Genomic DNA, 25,321 nt, shown 5'->3' on the forward strand with positions numbered 1-25,321 from the left:
GTGTTAATGCAAACATCACCATGTCTACCGTGGTACAATGGGACTTCTGCTTGTGAACCTCTGCGCACAGCATCTGCAAATCGGGGCTGTACGAAGTCACTTCATCTTTATGTAAGACTGTAAGCTGTCATCTGTGAGGTGCAAGCGGTGTTTATTTTTAGCGTAGTGTATGGTGAAGAATGGCTGCTCTACTGCGTTTTGCTCCCTGTAGCCGTATGAATGGCAAACTGCACTCATTGGCAGCGGCATAGGCACACTTTTCGCTCTCTAGTATTTACAGTTACTCCTCTCTTCCTTTTGCAGCAAAGAAAAAAGCCAATATAGCTGTTTCAGTGTTAACTGTCAGGAGCTTCAGCAGAGCACTGCAGAGCATGTTTTACCAGACGGCTCTTGAAGTCTTGATGCACTTCATTGTAGTTGACACCGGTTTTATTTCTCTTCTTGGCACATGCCAACATTGTTTCCATTATTCTGTTTGGAAAAACAGTTATCCACACAGAACTCTGTCCCGGCCAGCTACAGCACCATGGTCTTGGAGGAACGTTGTCTCGTTTCACTGTGTACTGTACCACTGCACATAGTTGGAATGACAATAAAGCCACTTGCTGTGTGAAATAGTGTCAAAATTGAGACGTGGTGATATAAAGATGCCAGGGACACTTAAAGTAATAGGGAACAGCTTTATTGAGTGACCAAAGCATTTTGGCTTGTGGCTTTCATCACGGTCACTGCAAAATGTCAAACAGTTTGTGAATAAATAAAAAAACAGGAAAGTGAAGAAAATCCAAGTGGACCAATCACACCTTCACAAATAAACAAGCTGACCAAGTAACATTTAACGAGGTGGTACTAGCTAATTGGTTGTTTAGGCCACAGCCCAAATAGATTCTGGACTGAACCAAAGGGATAAAAAACAAATTCCCCACATCTCTAAAAGTAAAAAATGCAAATGAGCAAAAACAAAAATATATACATATTTTTTAATTTAAACACAAACTGTTAGCCATTTTGCAATGACCCTGATGAAAGCTGCAATCCAAAACACTGTGGTCACCTAATAGAGCTGTTCCCTATTTAAGTGTCACTGGACTCTTCACATTATCAAATCTTTGTCTTCTCCATGCACCTTGGAAGTAGGTGAAAATGTTTTGCTATGAAAATTTAGATGTGGTCCATCCTTCCCCTGCAGCTGAGTCACAAACCACACTTTGGCATCTTAAAACACCAAATATAAAATCCAGAAAGTTACAGCAGATTATTTTGTTCTTTTGACAGAAATAACCAGGGGGATCTTCAGTATGTGCAGGGGTACAAGCCTGAAAACAATAGCATTAAACACCTCCGAGTTCTTGTGTACGGACCGGTTGGATCTGGAAAGTCCAGCTTCATCAACTCTGTCAGCAGCATCCTGCAAGGCAGAATTGCAATTCCTGCTGCAGCCAGTGCAATGACCTCTGACAGAAGTTTCACCGCAAAGGTAAGAAAACTTCAAAGCTTCAGCTCACTGCTTCTTCAAACTGTTGATTCACTTGTGTTGCTCTAAACAATAATGAATCATATTCTGAACAAAAGGGACCACCTAATTGCTGAAGTGAAAATAAGGAGAGTGACAGAAAACTCCAAAAAAGGCTGGGAAACACACAAAGACAGGAAGTGACATGGGGGAGACCTGAAGAAAGACCATTAAGCAGGAAACAGTAACAGAACACAAAGTTAGGACATCATGAGGGTGTAGGTAGGTTGGGAAGAAGTGACTGAGATTCTTAGACAAAAAGAGGGAGAGACAACAGGAGAAAACGGCTGAAATATGAGGGAGGGACATGTAAGACTTCACTGTCAATAAACCAATGTCTCTTCTTTTCTGTCTCAGTATCAAACTCATAAAATAAAAGAAGGACGAGGAAGCTCAGCTACAACTTACCCTGTGGTCTTCAATGACATCATGGGTCTAGAGGAGGGGACTAACTCTGGTGTTCTTCCTGATGACATCAAACTGGCCATGATGGGACACGTGAAGGAGGGTCACGTGGTACATCTGTAACACTCTTATCCAACTACCTCTCACAGTTAAACTCAGCATCATAAACGCACAACTTTTACAATCAAAGTATAAATAAGATGAATGAACAGCTTCTATCTGTAACGGCAAATATCAGGAGCAATGAGACAGATCATCTCCTGTATTAACTGTCTGTGAAGGTTCTGAGTCATCCAGGTCATCGTAGTCTAAGGAGCTTGTAAAGAAAAGCATCTGGACTTCTTTAAGTTGCTTGAAGACGTTTCACCTCTCATCCGCGAAGCTTCTGAACTGAAGAAGCTTCTCGGATGAGAGGTGAAATGCCTTCAAGCAACTTAAAGAAGTCCAGACGCTTTTCTTTACAAGCTCCTTAGACTCCTGTATTAACTGTTAAAGATCCTAAAAACAACTGATTTTCAATGGGTTTTTTTTTACTAGTTCAATCCAATCGCACCACTGTCAGAAAAGGATCCCGACTACAACCGGACCCCTTCTGCAGACGAGAAAGCTCATATTGTGGTCTGTCTGCTTTCTGCCAACGCATCAGAAATTAAGCAATCAGTTCTGCAGAAGATGTACAGAGTCAGACAGATGGCCAGTGAACTTGGTAAGAACTCATCAGGGAGTTCTCACAGAGCAGCAGCTCTTATCTGTCCACTCACAAATCTGGACAGGACAAAGAATTTTTATGAGATTTAAGAAAAGGTTTCTTGGCCAGTTATGGAAAGCGAACCCTAACCTTAAACATTAAGTCAAATGTTTTGGTCAATGTTCAGGCCAACATGGCATGTCCTGAGTTTAGTGATAGCTGTGTGAGTGTGGTAGACCACGGAGTTGAAAATAAGATAAAGTTATGGGAATGATGCATACACGAATCTCTTCAGCGTCATTAACTAGAAGTCTCCTTGTAAACCTCATGGTTGGCAACATATTAGCCTGAGCTATGTGAAACATTTGTTAGTGTATTACTCAAAAACACTCATACAAAACCAATAATTTTAAAGCAATATCACACATCACAAACATACTAATCATTTATTTTTTAACCATGTTTGAAGCCTCAAAACGGACAGCAGGGAGGAAGCGGGGGAAAAAAGATTTTCATGGAGCGACTCACTGTTTCTTTCTGCAGAGATTCCTCACATGATGATCATCACCAAAATCGATGATGCCTGTACAGAAACTGAAAAGAACCTCAGGAATGTGTATAAGAGCAAATATTTGAAGAAGAAGGTGAGTATATGAGTTTGTACAGAAACGTGATGATAGAGTAGAAAACCTGAACACGATGCGGTGTTTCTTTAATGCTCAGATGGAAGAATTCAGCTCTGATGTGGGAATCCCGATGAACTGCATCTTTCCTGTGAAAAACTACAGCCATGAAATTGACCTGAACGAGGATGTTGACACGCTGATTCTGAGCGTGCTCAGACGCATAATAGACTTTGGAGACGATTTCATTGAGAAATCGTAAATCTTAAAAAGTTTGGGACCAGGCATGCATCCAGGTAGAGGAGAAAGATGAGAAAAACCATAAAGTCCTCATAAATCCCACCTCAAACCTTCACTGTATTCTTCACTCTTTCTAAAAAAAATATGATATGTGGAAAAAGAGACTGAAAACAGACATGCAATCAGATAAAACATAGAGCAGGGACAACCACAGTTCACCTAATATATAAGTTAAATAATTTATAATAAAGTCCTATAAAAACAACCTTGTACACAATTCTGACAGAGCAAATTATGAGAATAAGATGGAAAGGAAGTCTGACATTTGCAATTGGAGACTTGAGCGTCTGATATCTGATGACCCATTTTCATTCATTAGTACATGATGTCTTATTATGAATGGTGCTGGTATTTTTAAGCATCTCTTTTAACAACCTGTACCACTGACTTGTGATTTCACACTTGTTACATGATATGGGACAATGAACATATAATAAACTGTATGTAAGCCTTTTTACTTGCGTGTACCATGATTTGTCTAGTGTTGCTGTCTCTAATCATTCTCTGCTTCACTACGGATGGCGTGGTGGTCCAGGGGTTAGCAATATAACCTCACAGCATGAAGTTTCCTGCCTAGAACTTCATCCTGTGTGGGATTCAACTCAACTCAATTCAGTTTTATTTTTATAGAAAATCACAACAACAGTTCACTAAAGGTGCTTTATATTGTAAGGTAAAGACTCTACAATAATACCAAAAAAGCCCAGAAAACTGCAATTATATGACCCCTTATGAGCAAGCCCTTTGGCAACAAGGGGAAGGAAAAAGTTCCTTTTAGCAGGAAGAAACCTCCGGCAGAACCAGGCTCAGGGTGGGGCAGCCATCTGCTGTGACTGGTTGGGGAGACAGAAGGAAGACAGGATAAATGACAGAGAGGTGGATGAACACAATGAAGAAGAAACACCCAGTGCATCATGGGAATCCCACAGCAGCCTACACCTATTGCAGCATAACTAAGGGAGGATCCAGCACTAACTGTATGCTTTAGCAAAAAGGAACGTTTAAAGCCTAATCTTAAAAGCAGAGATGGTGTTTGTTTCCTGAATCCAACTGGAAGCTGGTTCCACAGAAGAGGGGCCTGAAAACTGAAGGCTCTGCCTCCCATTCTACCTTTTAATACTCTAGGAACAACAAGTAAGTATGCAGTGCGAGAGTGAAGTGCTCTAGAATAAAAGACTAGAGTAGCCCTTTATTGCCATTGTACATTTACAACAAAAATTATGGGTGCTTCATACCGACTGTGCTTCATAGAGGGAATCATTGGAATGGGGGTTGGAACTGTGTTTATCAGTGCATATGTGAAAGAAACTGTTCTTTCTAACCCCCTCCTCATTTGCCGAATACTTGGTATTACCCAACTGGCTTTCTCTACCAAACCTTCACTATTTGCTGTAAATTCGTTTGTGCAGTCGTGTGTGCTAACTAAATGCTGGCCAGTTGAATTGTGGAGACACTTGACATGAAAAGAGGCAGACAGACACCATTTTTTAATTGTTGATCAAAAGAAAAAGAGTCCTGACCAAAAGGAGGTAAATACCTGTGTTGTTAAGTTAGATGATGATGTGTTGACTGGAGTTGATTAGTTAGTTGTTGATATGCCAGCCTAGCTTCCTGTGTGGCGCAGAGAACAACAAAGGACGGGCCACTCATCCAAGGCGTAGAACAAGGAAGCGCTGGGGGAAACGTGCTGGCGTTCAGAACAGACTGAGACAGCAGGCGCATCGCGCACCACTGCCCAGCATCCTACTGGCCAACGTACAATCCCTGGAGAACAAGCTCGATGACCTAAGAGCAAGAGTCACTTTCCAACATGACATGAGGGACTGCAACATTCTGTGCTTCATGGAGACATGGCTGACCCCCACCGTGCCGGACCAGGCCGTAACTCTGTTGGATTCATTCTTTGTGCTCCGCGCGGACAGAACAGCAGAGTCAAATAAAAACAAAGGTGGAGGAGTGTGTTTCATGGTAAACAGAAAGTGGTGTGATGCCAGGAGCATTTCTACTCTTTCCAGCGGCTGCTCGCTACATCTGGAATACCTGAGCATTAAGTGTCGCCCTTTCTATCTGCCCCATGAGTTCACCTAGGTCATCGCCACGGCAGTCTACATCCCACCCCAAGCGGACACAGGTATGGCTTTGTCCGAACTACATGATGTGCTGAGTTCGCTTCACAACAAGGACCCGGGCTCAGCCCTCATTGTAACAGGAGACTTTAATGAAGCGAACCTTGGACAAGTCATTCCGAACTTTTACCAGCATGTCTCGTGTCCGACGAGGGGGGATCGAATTTTGGACCACTGCTAGACGCCATACAAGCAGGGCTACAAAGCTGTCTCACATCCGGCTTTTGGGAAGTCTGACCACAACGCCATCTTCTTCATTCCCCAGTATGAACAAAACATACGGAGGGAAGAAGTAACCACGAGGGAGGTGAAACGTCCCTTGGTGTAGTATAATATTAACTGTACCCAGCATAAGATGTCAAAAATCAATGTCATATTAAAGTATTTAGTTTCAATGGCCTGCTATGTATACATATAGTCATATATATAGGTAAAATCCCACGTTCCTCAGAAGTGGCCTCCTGGCTCTGTTACATTTTGTATTTTTGTTTCTTTGTTTCCATTCATTAGTGTAGCTTTACACCGGTCAAGTATGGCGTTAATGATTTAAAATGTTCATAATAACTGGGATTAAGTTAAATTAAATCTAAAAAAGAGGTGAGAAAGAGGGAGGGAGAGAGAGAGAGAGAGAGAGAGAGAGAGAGAGAGAGAGAGGAGAAGGAAGAGCCAGGAGGGGTCCACCAGTCTGGCAGGGTCCCCTCCCCGCCGGATCGGGCTGTCACTCATCCTCCCCCCTGCCCCCAAGAGAAGGCCAGACAGAGGGGAGAGAAGAGTGATGAAACTTTGATTTCGTTACATTTCATACATACATACATATTTACCTATTTATTTATTAATCTATTTTTTTTTCTAGATTAGTTGTACCCTAGCCAAATATGGCATTAATGATTTAAAATGTTCATAATAACTGGGATTAAATTTATTTTAGTGACACTGAAGTATGTGCCCAGGATCTATTTATTGATTTAGTTTTACACCAGCCAAGTATGGTATTAATAATTTAAAATGTTCACAATAATTAGGGTGAAGTTTACTAAGGTAGCACTGAAGTATAAGGATAGGATTTCAGGAGTCGGGGTAACAGTTAGGTGTTAGAAAAGAATCAGGCCACCAGCAAGCTGGTAGCCTGAGGTGCACGGGCCATCGATGGGGCCGGGTGGTGGTGTCCCTGCCGTGGTTCAAAAAATTGCCCTTATCTAGGGTTTTAGTGCACATTTTAGCATTCACTGGGCCGTTCGCGACGTTTCGGCATGTTTTTGCCTTCTTCAGGCCGACCCAGTGTGTCTTGTCTGTCTTTCTGTTTTCTGTTTGCCTCCCTTGGCCTTTTATACTTTTGTTAGCTCCTCCCACTTGGGTTTTTTAAGTTGACTTCTTGTCTTTTTCTTTTTCTGTTTATCTTTCTTTCTTGTACGTGACTACTTGTCTTTTTCTTTTTCTGACTTCTTGTCTTTTTCTTTTTCTGCTTGTCTTTCTATTTTACGTGACTTCTTGTCTTTCATATCTTTAGTTTTCTTACTATTTTTCTCTTTGTTTTCCACTTGTTTTTTCTTGTTTTTCTGTGGTTCTCTTGTTTTTCTGTGGTTCTCTTTATCTTTTTATGGCACCCCCTGTCTTTTTTGACATCCCGTCCTTTGTTCACTGTATTTTTGTTTATGGCACCCCCTTCCTTTAAATCCTTTCCGTGTGTTTGTTTACATTATTGTCTTTGTTTTTTCTTACTCGGTTTCTTTACCTTTCTCTCTTGTACGTGACTTCTTGTCTTTTTCTGTTTCTGCTTATCTTTCTTTCTTGTACGTGACTTCTTGTCTTTTTCTTTTTCTGCTTATCTTTCTTTCTTATACGTGACTACTTGTCTTTTTCTTTTTCTGACTTCTTGTCTTTTTCTTTTTCTACTTGTTTTTCTATTGTACGTGACTTCTTGTCTTCGTTTTTTGTTTTTGGGGACCCCCCCATGGTTAGGGGAAGATAAAGTTGGGAGACCGGTCCCCGAAGGGGGCCGGGCTCCAATGCACTGTCCATACCTGCCCCCATCCCGGGCGGCAAGGTCCCCCAGGGCTTTTCCCTCTTTATTATAATCCTTATTTTATTGTATTATCTTTTTATTGTCCCATTAAATTGACATTATTGTGTATTTTAATTCTTTTTAAGGTAATATTTAAGGACACATCATCAGTAGTGGACCCTGGAATCATTGGATGTTTCGGCCATTATCACTAGACATCCTCCTCCAAGGAAGGCCCTCCCAAGGTTGATCACGCCTTGGAGTGTGTCATCAATTAGGGTTAGGGTTAGGGTTAGGATTTGAGAAAGGACTGGGGCCCCAGCAATGCTGGAGACCCACAAGTGCACGGTCCTTCGTGGAACGGGGGATGGTGCCCCCACCAAGATAATTGTTCAAAAAATTGCCCATCACGGGAGTTTAGTAGGCCATAAATGTTTTTGTTGAGCTCTTCTTCGCGACGTTTCGGCGTCTGTAACGCCTTCCTCAGGCTGGAGCTCAATGAATTTTAATTTTTATCTCTCTGTTCTTAATAAAGTTTTTATCCCTTTTCTCTGTGTCCCGTGTGGTCTTTTATTCCCTTGCAGGCAGGCTTTTTAAGTGACATTTATTTATTTATTCATATCCTTTGTGGATTTTTTAATTCTTTCTGGGTGCCAATGAATTTAGGGGGTTAAGTAGGGTTAGGGTTAGGCGAGAAGAGAGGAGTGGTTATGTTTAGGGCAAGACCCCTGGGCCAGGGTCCTCTCCCTTCTGCCTACCCACCAAAAATTAAGTTATGAAATTTAACTTGTACCCAATTGGGGTTTACTGTGTGGCCAACAGGCATCGTGGGGCCCCTTCGCTGAGGGGTACAGCCCCAAGCAGGAAGAACCGCCTCCTCACACACTGGCATCACGGATCCCTTCCAGAGACCAATTTCCAAATCTAGGTCTCGCCAATAGGCATCACGGGTCCCCTTCCAGGACCAATTTCCAATCCTAGGTCTCACCAATGTGTGCATTGGGGGACTCCCCAACCAAGAGACCGACCCCTGAGAGACCAGGGTCCGACTTCCGTTACGTGGTCTCACCTGGTGGCTAGGAAAAGAAGGTAAAGGGCACCACCCATCCCACGAGGCACAGGCGAGTTAGGATTTGAGAAAGGACTGGGGCCCCAGCAATGCTGGAGACCCACAAGTGCACGGTCCTTCGTGGAACGGGGGATGGTGCCCCCACCAAGATAATTGTTCAAAAAAATTGCCCATCACGGGAGTTTAGTAGGCCATAAATGTTTTTGTTGAGCTCTTCTTCGCGACGTTTCGGCGTCTGTAACGCCTTCCTCAGGCTGGAGCTCAATGAATTTTAATTTTTATCTCTCTGTTCTTAATAAAGTTTTTATCCCTTTTCTCTGTGTCCCATGTGGTCTTTTATTCCCTTGCAGGCAGGCTTTTTAAGTGACATTTATTTATTTATTCATATCCTTTGTGGATTTTTAATTCTTTCTGGGTGCCAATGAATTTAGGGGGTTAAGTAGGGTTAGGGTTAGGCGAGAAGAGAGGAGTGGGGTTAGGGTGTTGAAAAAAGATCAGGGAACCAGCAATCGCCGGTTCCCTGAGATGCACTCTCCACCGTGGGACAGGATAGTGGTACCCCTGCCCCAGTTCAAAAAATTGCCCATCTTGGGTTTATGCGCATCTACTGAGCTCTTCGCGACGTTTCGGCGTATATTCGCCTTCCTCAGGCCGAGCTCAGTGTATCTGTGTTGTGTGCCATCTTGGCTTTTATACTGTTGCTTTGCTCCTCCCACTTCTTGGGTTTTCTCTTTTTCTTTTTTCATGACTTTACTTGTCTTTTCACTTTGCTTTCTTTCTGTGTTTCCTTTTTTCTTTGTTTCTCTTTGTCTTTACTTCTTTTTCTCTCTTTGTTTTCCCTTTCTTGGGTTTCCTCTTTTTCTTTTTACGTGACTTACTTGTCTTTTCACTTTGCTTTTTTGTTTTCCCTTTCTTGGGTTCTCTCTTTTTCTTTTTACGTGACTTACTGGTCTTTTTCTCTATTTGTTTTCCCTTTCTTGGGTTCTCTCTTTTTCTTTTTACGTGACTCACTTGTCTTTTCACTTTGCTTTCTTTCTATTTTTCTCTTAATGGCACCCCCTGTCTTTTTTGACATCCCGTCCTTTGTTCACTCTATTTGTGTTTATGGCACCCCCTTCCTTTAAATCCTTTCCGTTATTTGGTGTACGTTATTCTTTGTTTTTCTCTTATTTTCTGGCTTTGTTTCTTTCTACGTGACTTTCTTGTCTTTTGTTTTACACTTCTTTGACTTTTAAAGGTTCCCCCCTGGTTAGGGTTAGGATAGTTGGATAGGGCAGGGGCACCTCCCATCCCACGAGGACCTGGCTGGATAGGGTGTTGAAAAAAGATCAGGGAACCAGCAATCGCCGGTTCCCTGAGATGCACTCTCCACCGTGGGACAGGATAGTGGTACCCCTGCCCCAGTTCAAAAAATTGCCCATCTTGGGTTTATGCGCATCTACTGAGCTCTTCGCGACGTTTCGGCGTATATTCGCCTTCCTCAGGCCGAGCTCAGTGTATCTGTGTTGTGTGCCGTCTTGGCTTTTATACTGTTGCTTTGCTCCTCCCACTTCTTGGGTTTTCTCTTTTTCTTTTTTCATGACTTTACTTGTCTTTTCACTTTGCTTTCTTTCTGTGTTTCCTTTTTTCTTTGTTTCTCTTTGTCTTTACTTCTTTTTCTCTCTTTGTTTAGGGTTAGGGTTGAAGAAAAGAACCTGTCCCTCCCGAAGGAGGAACAGGGCGTGCACGGGCCATCAACCCCGATGGTCCGCAGCCTCACATCCCTCTACCTCCATAATTGATTTTTAATTTGAAAGGTAAGTATTTCTTTTTTTACAGGTTTGTAAAGGTAGGTATTCTTTTTTTGCAGGTTCCCAATTTTTCCGTTACTTTGGCTTGTTTCCAATATTTCTTTTTTTACAGGTTTGCAAAGGTAGGTATTCTTTTTTTGCAGGTTCCCAATTTTTCCGTTACTTTGGCTTGTTTCCAATAAAGTGTTTTCAATCCCAATTTGTTTTCTGTGTGGTTTTTAATTTTGTTTTGAGTTCTCTCTAATTTGAGTTGTTAAGGAAAATCAATAAAACATGAATTAAAACATGAAATAAAATCCCCCAAAAATAACAAACTAAAATAACAAACTAACGTAAAGTTGAAAAAATTAAATGAGTATGCCCTTGTCGCGACGTTTCGAAGTTGTTTCTTCTTCCTCAGGCGAGGGCATACTGAAGAGCACTGGGTTTGAGGCTCCTATTTATACTCTCCCCTCTGATCCCGCCTCCTTGGCTTTCTTTGGCTTTCTTGTAATATCTTTTTTTAGCTGTTTGCTTTTTTCCAATTCTGCCAGACTTTTTGGCTCTCATTTTTCCTTTTTTCTTTCTTTCTTCCTTTCCAGTCTTCTCCTCTTTCCCCTTTGACTTTTCCTTTTTCATCATCCTTTTCTTCCCTTCTCTTGACCTCTGCCCTTTACCCTTCCTTTTGGCCTACATCTGACCTCTTTCTCTTCCGAATTTTGGGCTACTACAATGCCGACTTGGCTTTAATACTACACTCTCAACCCTGCTTGGGGAGGACTCAACCCGACTTGGGGAGTAAATTTAGAAAGGAGATGTGACTTTGGGTTAGGCTTTAGGTTTCAGCTGGGATTAGGATTACTTGGGCTTCAGATCCAGTACTTGGGTAAGGTTTAAGATTTAATTTCCAGGAAAGAAGTAGAGTTAAGGATCAAAATTTCAAATTGTTTAGGGCCAGATTAGATCAGGGGGTATATACAATAGGGCTAAAATCCAAATTTAGGGTGGGTAATTTGAGATAAACAAATTGGTTAGGGTTAGGACAAATGACTGGGGTAGGGCATAGATGCTAGATTGAGCTTTAACTAGGAGTGAGACCCAAAGACCAACCGGAGCGAGGCACTGGCTGGTTAGGGTTGAAGAAAAAGAACCTGTCCCTCCCGAAGGAGGAACAGGGCGTGCACGGGCCATCAACCCCGATGGTCCACAGCCTCACATCCCTCTACCTCCATAAGTATTTTTTATTTTCAAGGTAAGTATTTCTTTTACAGGTTTTTTCTTTTCAGGTAAGTACGGTTTTTGTTTTAAATTTCAAAAGGTAAGTATTTGTTTTTTACAGGTTCTCATTGTCCGTGTCCGTTACTTTGGCTCATTTCCAATAAAGTATTTTCCATCCCAATTTGTTTTCTGTGTGGTTTTTTCATTTAGTTTTGATGTATCTCTGATTTGAGTTTTTAAGGAAAATCAATAAAACATGAATCAAAACATGAAATAAAATCCCCCAAAATAACAAACTAAAACAACAAACTAACGTAAAATTGAAAAAATTAAATGAGTATGCCCTTGTCGCGACGTTTCGAAGGTGTTGCTTCTTCCTCAGGCGAGGGCATACTGAAGAGCTCTGTATTTGAGGCTCCTATTTATACTCTCCCTCTGATCCCGCCTCCTTGGCTTTCTGTGGCTTTCTTATAATATCTTTTTTAGCTTATTGCTTTTTTCCAATTCTGCCAGACTTTTTGGCTCTCATTTTTCCTTTTTTCTTCCTTTCTTCTTTTCCAGTCTTTTCCTCTTTCCCCTTTGACGTTTCCCTTTTCATCATCCTTTTCTTTCCCTCTCCTGTCCTCTGCCCATTACCCTTCCTTTTGGTCTACATCTGTCCTCTTTCTCTTCCGAATTTTGGGCTACTACAATGCCGACTTGGCTTTAATACTACTCTCTCAACCCTGCTTGGGGAGGACTCAACCCGACTTGGGGAGTAAATTTAGAAAGGAGATGTGACGTTGGGTTAGGCTTTAGGTTTCAGCTGGGGTTAGGATTACTCGGGCTTCAGATCCAGTACTGGGGTAAGGTTTAAGATTTCATTTCCAGGAAAGAAGTAGAATTAAAGTATCCAAATTTCAGGTTGTTTAGGGCCAGATTAGATCAGGGGGTATATACAATAGGGCCAAAATCCAAATTTAGGTTGGGTAATTTGAGATAAACAAATTGGTTAGGGTTAGGTTAAATGACTGGGGTAGGGCATAGATGCTAGATTGAGCTTTAACTAGGAGTGAGACTGCAAGACCAACCGGAGCGAGGCACTGGCTGGTTAGGGTTGAAGAAAAAGAACCTGTCCCTCCCGAAGGAGGAACAGGGCGTGCACGGGCCAGGTGTTGAGTAAGGAACAGGCTACCAGCAAGCTGGTAGCCTGGCGTGCACGGGCCATCGATGGGGCTGGGTGGTGGTGTCCCTGCCCTGGTTCAAAAAATTACCCATATCTTGGGTTCAGTGCACTTTATTGGGCCTTCGCGACGTTTCGGCGTATTTTCGCCTTCCTCAGGCTGGCCCAATATGTTTCTGTCTGTTTGTTCTCTGTGTGCCTCTCTTGGCTTTTATACTTGTGTTGTCTCCTCCCACTTTTAGGTTTTCTGTTTGTGTTTCCTTAAAACTTTCTTTCTTAGTTTCTCACTTGTTTTTCTGTTTCTCTCTTTCTCTTACTTGTTTTTCTGTTTCTGTTATTTGTTTTTCTGCTTCTCTTATTTGTTTTTCTTCTTCTCTTATTTGTTTTTCTGTTTCTCTTATTTGTTTTTCTTCTTCTCTTATTTGTTTTTCTATCTTTATATTTCTCTTCATTTTCTCTTTGTTTTTATGGCACCCCCTACTTGGTTTGACATCCCGTCCTATTTCACGTACTTGTTTTCTCTTTGTCTGTCTCTTGTCTTTAAGTTCTCTTTTTGTTTTTATGGCACCCCCTGCTTGGTTTGACATCCCGTCCTTTGTTGTTCATGTTCTTTTCTTTGTTTTCAACTTCTCTTTCTATGTTTGTTATACGTGGCTTCTTTTTTTCTGTTTTTACGTGACTTTATGTCTTTCTCTCTGCTTTTCTTTGACTCTCTTGTCTTTCTTGTCTTACTTGTTTTTTTGTTTTTTATATTTTTTATAGGGACCCCCCTGGTTAGGGTTAGGATTCGTTAGAGGGCAGGGGCACCCCCAACCCCACGAGGCACTGGCTGGTTAGGTGTTGAGTAAGGAACAGGCCACCAGCAAGCTGGTAGCCTGGCGTGCACGGGCCATCGATGGGGCTGGGTGGTGGTGTCCCTGCCCTGGTTCAAAAAATTACCCATATCTTGGGTTCAGTGCACTTTATTGGGCCTTCGCGACGTTTCGGCGTATTTTCGCCTTCCTCAGGCTGGCCCAATATGTTTCTGTCTGTTTGTTCTCTGTGTGCCTCTCTTGGCTTTTATACTTGTGTTGTCTCCTCCCACTTTTAGGTTTTCTGTTTGTGTTTCCTTAAAACTTTCTTTCTTAGTTTCTCACTTGTTTTTCTGTTTCTCTCTTTCTCTTACTTGTTTTTCTGTTTCTGTTATTTGTTTTTCTGCTTCTCTTATTTGTTTTTCTTCTTCTCTTATTTGTTTTTCTGTTTCTCTTATTTGTTTTTCTTCTTCTCTTATTTGTTTTTCTATCTTTATATTTCTCTTCATTTTCTCTTTGTTTTTATGGCACCCCCTACTTGGTTTGACATCCCGTCCTATTTCACGTACTTGTTTTCTCTTTGTCTGTCTCTTGTCTTTAACCCTGATGCACCCGCCAGGGGGAGAGCGGCGGGGTCGGGGGATGCGGGTCCCCCGCGGAGGGAGGGAGGGAGGAGGTTGGGGTCGCGAGATCCCCCCGATGGGATAGGATGGGATGGGATGGGATGGCGGGGTCGGGGGATGCGGGTCCCCCGCGGAGGGAGGGAGGAGGTTGGGGTCGCGAGATCCCCCCCGAGGGGATGGGGATGGGATGGGATGGCGGGCTCGGGGGATGCGGGTCCCCCGCCGAGGGAGGGAGGAGGTTGGGGTCGCGAGATCCCCCCCCCCCGAGGGGATGGGATGGGGATGGGATGGGATGGGATTGGAGAGAGAGAGAGAGAGAGAGAGATAAAGTCTTGTAAAAAGGTGGTCGAGAAACACCTCGGCGAAAGCAGAAGAAGAAGAAGAAGAAGAAGAAGAAGATAATGTCACGCACTAGACCGTGGGAGCCAAAGAGCACTAAGGTCGGTACAGGCGGATCGCAATCGCCAGCGGTGTCCTCCTCCTCCTCCTCCCGCTCACCATCACCGTCGCCATCGCCATCGCATTTGGCGTACGCTGCGTGGTCGGCTCCGGTGGCTCCGTTGTTGCGACCGGCCACGTTTCGCTATCGAGGGCTAGGGGTCGAGGAAGACCAAGAGCAGCGGCAGCAGCGGCAGCAGCGGCAGCAGCAGCAGCAGCAGCAGCAGCAGCAGCTACAGGAGAACTTGGAGGAGGACGAGAGCAAGGAAGAGGAGCAAGAGGCCGAGGGGGACGACAACGACGACCCGACGGCCCGAACGCTCGCAGACGAGGAGGAGGAGAGCCACTCGGAGGATCAGGAGGACGAAAACGATAGGGTGGGTAGTTGCGAGGAAGATGATCGCGGTTACGAAATGGCGTCGCAACTCTGCCAGGACGGCGGCTCGCAAGGCGAGCCGAACCGCCGAGAGGGAGAGGAAGAAGAAGCAGGCACCTACCCACCGGGGCGGGGGACTCGGGAGATTTGGCAAGAGGACGACGCCGGCCGCGCTGCAGGTGGCGTTCATGATCCTGGGCGCGATCGCGGCGGCGGCGCTGTCGGTGAAACTCGCGACGCTGATGTAGCCGACGATTACGACTACGACGATGACGAAGAAGACAAAGACTATGAAGAAGAAGAGGAAGAAGAAGAGGAAGAAGAAGAAGAAGAAGACGTCCTCGCCGATGATGATGATGATGATGATGATGAAGAAGAAGAAAAAGAAGAAGACAAAGACTATGAAGAAGAAGAAAGAGAAGAAGAAGAAGAAGAAGAAGAAAAAGAAGAAGAAGAAGAAGACAAAGACAAAGACTATGAAGAAGAAGAAGAAGAAGAAAAAGAAGACATCCTCGCCAATGATGATGAAGAAGAAGAAGAAGAAGAAGACGTCCTCGCTGATGATTATAACGATGACGATGAAGAAGACAAAGACTATGAAGAAGAAGAAGAAGAAGAAGAATTAGAAGAAGAAGAATTAGAATTAGAAGAAGAAGACGACGACCTCGACCCGCCGGGACGAGGCCCCACCGAAGAGGCCGTGGCGGCGGCGCGAGACGAGGCCTCCGCGTTCATGGCCTACTTCCCGCCGGAGATAGAGGACTCGGTGATCGCCATGACCAACCTGGAAGCGGGCAGGCGCAGGCCCGCCATCGACGGATGGAAGCCCATGGGCCGCGTCGAGTTCCGAGCCTACCTGGGGCTGCTCGTGCTCGCCGGCGTGTACAGGTCCCGGGGAGAGGCCTGCGAGAGCCTGTGGGACGCCGAGAGCGGCAGGTCCGTGTTCAGAGCCACGATGCCGCTCAAGACCTTTCGAGCCTACTCGAGCGCGCTGCGCTTCGACGACAGGGAGACCAGAAGGGCCGGGCGAGGCGAAGGCGAGGGCGGCGAGGGCGATAGCTGCTACGACAAACTGGCCCCCATCAGAGCCGTGTGGGACGAGTGGTGCGCGAGGTTGCCCGCCATGTACCGCCCGGGACCGGAGGTCACCGTCGACGAGAGACTGGTGCCGTTCAGAGGTACGTACGTACTATGTGGTGTGTGTGTGTGTGTGTGTGTGTGTGACTGGGGGAAGAGAGGAGGAATAGGAGCGGGAATGACGAAAACGGGCTAGCTCGCTGCTCTGTTGCATACTCGTGTTGGGTTCCGCGTTTGTGCTGCTTTCGCATGACTCTTTATGTCTATGAAGCTATGAAGCTATGAAGTCTATGACTCTTTATGTCTTTATGTCTATGAAGCTATGAAGTCTATGACTCTTTATGTCTTTGTATCTATGAAGCGCCTTGAGGCGACTTTTGTTGTGATTTGGCGCTATATAAATAAAATTGAATTGAATTGAATGTCTTCTCCTTGCGTTTCTGCCCCAATCTCCCCCCACACTTTCCCACATCTCTCTCTCTCCATCCATCCATCAGGACGGTGTCCGTTCAGACAGTACATGCCCAGCAAGCCGGCCAGGTACGGGATCAAGATATGGGTGGCGTGCTACGCGTGGAAGATGCAAGTCTACACCGGCAAGCCCGACAAGCGCGGCCCTCCCGAAAAGCACCTGGCCACTCGAGTGGTCGTGGACCTCACCGTGGGACTGACTCCGGGACGCAACGTCACGTGCGACAACTTTTTCACCTCGCGCGAGCTCGCCGATAGGCTCTATCGCGAGAGAGGCCACACCGTGCTGGGCACTCTGCGGTCGAACAGACCCGAGATCCCCAGAGAGCTGCGCTGCGTCAAGGGCAGGGCCGTGGGCTCCGTCGAATCCGTGGTACTCAGCGGCTCCGCGGGACGAGGGGGAGGAAGAGGAGGACGAGAAGGAGGAGGAGGAGGAGGAGGAGGGCCCGACACAATCATCCTCTCCTACGTGGCCAAGAAGAACAAGAACGTGCTGCTCCTCACCACAGCTCCTCGTTATTACCACCATCGCTCCGGCCCCGAGCCCCGGCCTAGCCGCCGCATCAGCAACAGCAGCAGCAACAGCAGCGGCGGCAGCAGCAACAGAAGCGGCGCGAAACCGCCCTTGGTGCTGCATTACAACCGCACCAAGGGAGGAGTGGACAACCTGGACAAGGTCGTGAGCACGTACAGCTGCAGGAGAAAGACCCGCAGGTGGCCCGTGGCCCTTTTCCACAACATGGTCGACGTGGCGGCCTACAACGCGTTCGTGCTGTGGAGGGAAATTCACCCCGACTGGATGCCGGGCAAGCTCAACAGACGACGGCTCTTCCTCGAGCGACTGGGCAAAGCGCTCGCGCGCCCCATGCTCGAAGCCAGGGCGGCTTTAGCGCGAGGACCGGGAGGAGGAGGAGGAGGAGGAGGAGGAGGCAGAGTCGCGGCCCGAGGCGCTACCGCCGAGGCAGCCTCTAACAACAACGCTACGCCACGCGACTCCTCTCCGGTCAAGAGGCGCAGGTGCCGCGTGTGTCCCAGGAGCAAAGACGTCAAGACCAAGATCCTGTGCCGCGAGTGCCGAGCGCACGTGTGTACAAACTGCGCCGTCACGTACTGTCCCAACTGCGCCGCTTCTTCTTCTTCTTCCCGCGACGCCGCTCCCCGGACGCCACCGACGCCGTGATAACACAAGCGCCCCAACGGTGGTCCCCTAGCGACCCACCCCCACCCCACCCCACCCTATCATCATCATCATCATCATCATCATCATCATCATCATCACACAATATATGCCCCCGGGGGGTCCTAGTGACCCCAAACCTATCATCATCATCATCATCATCATCATCATCATCATCATCATCATCACATATGCCCCCCCGGGGGGGTCCTAGTGACCCCAAACCTATCATCATCATCATCATCACATATGCCCCCCCCCCGGGGGGGGTCCTAGTGACCCCAAACCTATCATCATCATCATCATCATCATCATCACATATGCCCGAGGGGGTCGCTAGGACCCCCACCCTAATCATCATAAAACACACATATCCCCCCCCCCAGGGGGTTACCAAGACCCCCCATCGCCACCACCACCATCATCAGGATCATCATCATCATCACACACACACACACACACACTCATCATCATCATCATCACACACACACACACACACACACACACACACCTCGGGGGGTCACCACGACCCACGCCCCGAGAACAGGCGGGCGCACAAGGGTTAAGCGGAAACAAGCGCCTCGACGCCAAAGCTTTCCTCACGCTGTAAAAAAATATACAGCCACAGGGGGGCGTTTTAAAAACGCACCCCCGTCGTGGGCGGCCCTAATGGCATTACCCCTGTCGTGGGCGGCCCTAATGGCATTACCCGATCCTCCTAGTTGAAATACCTGCGTTTTCACGCAGGCTCTATGGCGCGCGACCAGCAGAGGCCGCCTGGTACGCCGCATGGAGAGAGAGAGAGAGAGAGAGAGAGAGAGAGAGAGAGAGAGAGAGAGAGATGCCTTGTTTGAGAAAAAAGTTGAGATAACTCACCTACAAATGCGCAAGGTTAAAGCAGTGAAACTTAACATACACCTGTTGTTAAATGATAAAGTTTATCCACTACTAACAAATAAACTTTCTGTTTCTTGGTCACGTTTAGACAATAAAGATGAGCTGAAGCTCAGCCACCGACTAAGCTTTTTTCATTTAAAGCCAAAATGCTCTGTATGGACATTAGACAGCTCATGTACAATTTGAAAGCCTCAGCCTTTTTACGCTTTCCTATTCCTAACTTTTCTACATCACTTTATTTTGGAAAAGCAGATGGCTGCCCTCCCTCGGCCTGGTTTTTGCTGGTGGAGGTTTCTTCCTGTTTAAAAAGGTTTCTTTCTTCCCACTGTCAATACCCACTGTTGCCAGGTATTCACTCATACAGGTGTTTGCTTGATTGTTGAGGGTTTGTCTTTATAGGGCTTTTACCTTACCATATAAAGCACCTTGAGGCAACTGTTGTGATTTGGTGCTATGTTGTCAGAATTGAATTTAAGTGAAAACTATTCGGTTCCAGACTTGAGTTATTGTTTAACAAAGTCAGAGTGCTGTCATTAACCTCTCTGTCTCCTCTCATTTAAATAAAAAATACAGAGGCCAAACTGTTGATACCAAACATACTAACTAATTGAAGAAGTCGTCTTTAAATTCCCTGAGAATACTAGACACTCCACACTCTAGGTCCACCCCTTCCACCAGTAGGCCTTTCGCCTCTTCACACAGTCAAACACTGGCTTTCAGACACATATACAAGAAAGAGGCAGGCGGAGAATGCTGCTACTTGTATTCTTTTTGAGCCATGTTGAAGATTTTCGTGACAAAAGTGGTAAAGTTGACGCCAGTTAAACAGCTGCCATCCAAGGTAAATTTGATTCCGCCAACAGAAAGGCACAGAGTGTTTGTTTTCACCGAAGCACCTTGGCATGCAGCTGTCTGTTATTGAAATGTGCGTCTTTGTGACACAGAAACCTTGCACGTGCTTTGGTTTCACTACCATGCAGAACTGCATGCGTGTGATTTGCGGGAATATAATAAGTGTAGTTATCGGTCAGGAATGAAATAAGGGTAATCCTCTTCAACAAAAGGATCTACTTGAAGTCATCCTCTAACAACAGGGCCTCTCAGTCCCTGTCGACCCCTTTCCTTTAGTGTAACCTGGATACCAGACTGCTGTTTGTCTAACACTGCTCCTTTCCCATCAGGTCCTTACAGTTCCCTTCTGCATAGCAGTAGCCTGGCCTTCTTCAGGTTTATAGTACCTGTGTGCAAATCTGGAATACCTGACCACAGAGTTTCTGGTCATTCTTTATTCTTGAATTCAGATTTGCAGATACTGACCTGATTTTAGCAATAGAAAACTTACAAAAACACAAATTCTTCAAAAATAAAAATGTGCAAATTTGTGGGAGAAAATAACACAAAAATAATACAACTGAATACAACTTGTAGCTGGTACTAGTCGTGTTGAAGATGCAATGACTATTGTTCCTTATGTGTCTGTGGTTCAACGTGTATGTTATTCCGACACCTTTCTTTATGTGTGAAAGGGAGTTACTGATGGTTACTAAGTACTCATCAGCAGTTAAAATCCAGGATGAAAACTATGTGAGCATGTGCAATGATGAAAGAATAACAATGAGATGAGATTTACCTGTTGCTTTAGGTGGACCTGGACAGAGGCTATAGCCCAATTCAACCATGACTATAACTGATGACAATATTTCTTGTTCGGCTCTTGAGACCAAGCTACAGATCTATTCTACAGCCTACAGCAAGAGGGATGTATGATGGTGAAGGGTCCTGTTGACTGTTGGGATTCCCTGGAGAGCCTGATTGGTGCTCTGTTGTCTGTCAAAGAATAATCAAATCAAATCAAATCACTTTTATTGTCACATCACATGTGCAGGCACACTGGCACAGCACATGCGAGTGAAATTCTTGTGTGCGAACCCCACAAGCAACAGAGATGTGCAAACACAACAACACAAACGAGCAAAATACAAGAATGGCCAACCTGAAACTAATAAATATACAGTGGGGCAAAAAAGTATTTAGTCAGCCACCGATTGTGCAAGTTCCCCCACTTAAAATGATGACAGAGGTCAGTAATTTGCACCAGAGGTACACTTCAACTGTGAGAGACAGAATGTGAAAAAAAATCCATGAATCCACATGGTAGGATTTGTAAAGAATTTATTCGTAAATTAGGGTGGAAAATAAGTATTTGGTCACCTCAAACAAGGAAAATCTCTGGCTCTCACAGACCTGTAACGTCTTCTGTAAGAAGCTTTTCTGTCCCCCACTCGTTACCTGTATGAATGGCACCTGTTTGAACTCATCATCTGTATAAAAGACACCTGTCCACAGCCTCAAACAGTCAGACTCCAAACTCCGCCATGGCCAAGACCAAAGAGCTTGCTCTCGAGAAGATCTGCATGGAGGAATGGGCCAAAATACCAGCTACTGTGTGTACAAACCTGGTAAAGACCTATAGTAAACGTTTGACCTCTGTTATTGCCAACAAAGGTTATGTTACAAAGTATTGAGTTGTATTTTTGTTATTGACCAAATACTTATTTTCCACCCTGATTTACGAATAAATTCTTTACAAATCCTACCATGTGGATTCATGGATTTTTTTTTCACATTCTGTCTCTCACAGTTGAAGTGTACCTCTGGTGCGAATTACTGACCTCTGCCATCATTTTAAGTGGGGGCACAATCGGTGGCTGACTAAATACTTTTTTGCCCCACTGTATGTACAATATATAATAGTGTATGCATTTCTGGATGTGTATACTAAATATTTTCCTGTGTGTGTGTGTGTGTGTATACACATTTTTACAAATTAAATAGTAAAAAATAGATAAATAAAAATAATAAAAAATAATAATAATAATAATAAAATATATAGAATATACAGAGTTGAATATGTGCAAAACAAGTGGCATTTATATACAGTGTGGAGTGCATAATGTTGAAGTTCCAGTAGTGAAGCTGAGGTGTCTATGACGTGTTCAGCAGTCTGATGGCCTGGTGGAAGAAGCTGTCTCTCAGTCTGCTGGTACGGGACCGGATGCTGCAGAACCTCCTTCCTGATGGAAGCAGTCTGAACAGTTTATGGCTGGGGTGGAGTCCTTGATGATCCTCCCCGCTTTCCTCAGGCACCGCTTCCTGTAGATGTCTTGGAGGGAAGCGAAGGGAAGAATACACATAGTATGATTGATTGACTGAAGTGAGCACACCTCTTTTCACACATGCCTAAAAAGTCTGTGGTACGTGTGTACCTGGAATAACATCAGCCATGTTTAATTTTATGTATTTGGCTGACTCACTCACTGTATGTCTGTCTTATATCACAGCAGTATATTTATTTCTTATCAGTTTGAAAACCTCAAGCTAAACCAATGACAGTGAGAGGAGAGTTTTAATGCAAACAGGCTGCGATATTATGATACTGTATGTCTGTCTTACATATCACAGTGAACATCTGTTCACATCACACCCACATCTGTGGGTGAGATGATAAGCACGTGCAGCAGGTAGCTGTGCCCTGGATGTGCCATGTGCAACTAAACTGTTTCCCATGATCCCTCCTGCGAGCTGGCTGGAGGTACACCTGGTTCCAAGGTTGGTATGCCTGGCCAGGGCGCGCAAAACGGCTGCAGCGGCTATTTTTACACAGACACACTTCAAACGGACTCAGCCCGCCCCTCCAACACGAGCCTCTGCTTCACGCTGACCGCGTCTGAAGCCAGGCCCTGTCGATCTGCTGTCAACTGCCCCTGAGCAAATCAAAGCCTGAAACTGGTAGAATCTGGATTTTCTTTCTTCAAATTATCGTTCAACTGCTTTTTACTCTTTCTAAGATTTATCCTCCATCGGACTGAAGGAAAAACACATATTTTCTTTACTGCTGCATTCGCAGCAGCTGGTTGTTCTGACGCAGAGCAATTATTCAAGCATAATAACCCGGGACACAATAATATTTCACTTAGAGAGATTTCAGTATTTCTATCAACACCAAGCATAATGACATCAAATGCACGTCACTGGAAGGACTCAGTGTTGTAATGCATATAATATGGAGCCACTATCAGGGACAAACAGAGACTGCAGCGTGTTGTGCGCTCTGCTGAGAAGGTGATTGGCTGCAGACTCCCATCTCTGCAGGACCTGTACACCTCCAGGACACTGCGGCGTGCAGCCCGGATCTCAGCTGACCCTTCTCACCCTGGACACAGTCTGTTTGACCTGCTCCCCTCAGGCAGGAGGCTCCGGTCCATTCGCACCAGAACCTCTCGCCATAAGAACAGTTTCTTCCCCTCTGCTGTTGGACACATGAACAATTACCACATGATTGTCCCCGCCACTAACACATGACCCTACGCTGTGTCACTTCATCATTTCATGTTTGGCACTGATCACCACCTGCACTCATGTATATATCTTTCTACGTAGCACTCATAATTCTTATTCTCATGTATATATCTCATGTATATCTCATGCACATATCTTTCTTTCTACATAGCACTTTAATTCTTATTGTCTGCACTGAAGCACCGCAGCAATTTCCTAATGTTGTAAACCTCAACATCTGGCAATAAACCCATTCTGATTCTGATTCTGATTATGAGTCATTACCTTTGGGCAACAGTGCCCTCTTATCTATACTAGATACATACATACATACATATACACAGCCAGACTACATTATGCATCCCATAATTGACTGCGGTGGGATGTGTAATTTGTTTATTTTGGCGTAATGATCCCAGCTGTTATAATGATAATGAGAAAATGCTCTCCAAATATAATCACCCTAATGACAGGACATTATGTTTATGTCCTGTCATTAGGGTGATTAGGGATAACAGGACAGAATATGAACGAAGAACACATTGTCAGAATAACATATGTTCAATTTTAACCTCATTAAGTCATCTATATATTCAAGCCCTTTGTTTTCTGCATGCCATTGTTGGGTCGTCTGTTCATTCTGCCCTATCTAGCCTGGTTCTATTATTTTGACCTTAGCCTTAGTTTTCGTCTTTGCCTGTTTTCCACAGTTATAGTTATAGGTCTTAGTACCTCTTAGTGTTTTGTTTCGTAGTGTTTTTGACAGTTTGCTTTGGTTTCTTGGTTTTCCCTGCCGTCATCTCAATAAAGGATCACTTTTCTGTTTAAACTTACTACTCCTCGTCATCATCTGCTTTGGGTCCTGTTTCCACATCGGGTGTGCACCCCGCCGTGACAGACAGCTTCATCTAGTTCCAAGGCCAGGACTTCTGTTGAGCTTCATTTCTTTCAATACAGAGGTGAGAGTTATGTTATGTTATGTTATATTATATTTCCCACATTGTAAATCTGTAATGCAGTCAGCATGTCTCTCCAGTTGTAATAAATTTATGCCCTAATTGTGGATAAACTGCCATAATTGAGAAAATCTTGGGGGACGCTGCTTAAATGTGAAATAGATATACAAGCATGGGACAAAATCCTGCTCCTTCCATCTAAAATCTATGTTTGTAACCGATTTAAAGAACTACAGTACGAAATTTTTTCACAATGTGCACTGTTAACCTTTGCTGTATTTTTTCCACAGTAAAATACCACAAAATGCCCAGTAACTTACCTGAAAACATTTCTACAGTTAATTATTGCTTTGCATTATGGGTATATTAAGGTTATTTACATTTACTTACTGTATTTTTTAAAACAAAATTGCGATAGTAGTTATACCTACCGTTAACACATTAGCAGCTACTGTATTATGTGTGTTCGGCCCTCCCTGTACGTTCCAGTTTGGCAGATAGATAAACAGTTCTTCAAAAGGAGAGACATAAGAAAAACATATTAAAACATACATCTGGAACATAATATATTTCTCACATTACAAAATACAGACTGAAGACTTAGCAACTTGAACTATAGCTGGTATAACCAAGACAAATAAATGAAAACATGTTAACTCCAAATCCCGCTAGCTTGATGCTAACACACAATGAATTAGCATCGGCAATGCAGCTAACATGCCGGCTTCAAATATGAGAGTCAACAACCCATTTTACATCACATGCTTAACATGAACACAGAATATAATCGTACTTACAAGTGTAACCCCTGGTCAGCTTCTCTTTCCAGCGCTGTGTGAATAAAACTCTCTGGATGAGGATTTAAAAAATATGTTTTAAACTCATGCTCTGTGAGAGCGGACGGAGAGGACTTACCACAGCGAAAGCTTCATTGCTCCTAACGATAGGCAGGGGGGTAGCCCGTTTACCAGTAGCAGACTTCCGCTGCGGATTTTCAAAATAAAAGTTCCAAAATAAACCCATGGTTGCGATCCCAAGTTTAACAGGAATTTAACAACAACAAAACCATATTCATTCTTTTACATCGTTACACAAGCATATTCTCATGCTCCAGTACAGCCAACTTCAGAGCTAATATTTTGTGTGCTGGTATCAACTTGGCCAGACTCCATGAACTTTTCCTTTACTAGAGAAACTTGAATACACAAACCCGCTTCCTCCCCCTAGTGGGGTGGTGGAGCTACCGCACCCCAGCAGTGGCAGCACAATGTGATTTGAATGATCATACTGTTTGTGTATTTT

At 44.5% G+C, this 25,321-nt stretch overlaps 1 protein-coding gene and 1 long non-coding RNA gene across 2 annotated transcripts in view; one reads left to right on the plus strand and one right to left on the minus strand.

Annotated features, from left to right (window-relative positions):
* Window positions 1–3,986, plus strand: part of LOC143412736 (interferon-induced protein 44-like) — a 32,276-nt gene extending 28,290 nt beyond the window's left edge. The window contains exons 5-9 of the mRNA XM_076874503.1: window positions 1,276–1,477; window positions 1,871–2,029; window positions 2,456–2,624; window positions 3,150–3,250; window positions 3,330–3,986. Coding sequence (XP_076730618.1) covers window positions 1,276–1,477; window positions 1,871–2,029; window positions 2,456–2,624; window positions 3,150–3,250; window positions 3,330–3,491 — 793 coding nt within the window. The 3' untranslated portion in view covers window positions 3,492–3,986. The remainder of the gene's footprint in view (window positions 1–1,275; window positions 1,478–1,870; window positions 2,030–2,455; window positions 2,625–3,149; window positions 3,251–3,329) is intronic.
* A 16,585-nt stretch (window positions 3,987–20,571) lies between these two features.
* LOC143412739 (uncharacterized) lies at window positions 20,572–24,976 on the minus strand. The gene is made up of 4 exons (XR_013093282.1): window positions 24,817–24,976; window positions 24,451–24,530; window positions 23,898–24,008; window positions 20,572–21,888 (listed from the first exon to the last, which is right to left on the minus strand). It is a non-coding gene; the product is annotated as an uncharacterized LOC143412739 (long non-coding RNA).
* Between the last annotated feature and the right edge of the window lie 345 nt (window positions 24,977–25,321).

The sequence above is a fragment of the Maylandia zebra genome, linkage group LG15 (assembly GCF_041146795.1).
Source record: "Maylandia zebra isolate NMK-2024a linkage group LG15, Mzebra_GT3a, whole genome shotgun sequence".
In the NCBI taxonomy this organism is placed as follows: domain Eukaryota; kingdom Metazoa; phylum Chordata; class Actinopteri; order Cichliformes; family Cichlidae; genus Maylandia; species Maylandia zebra.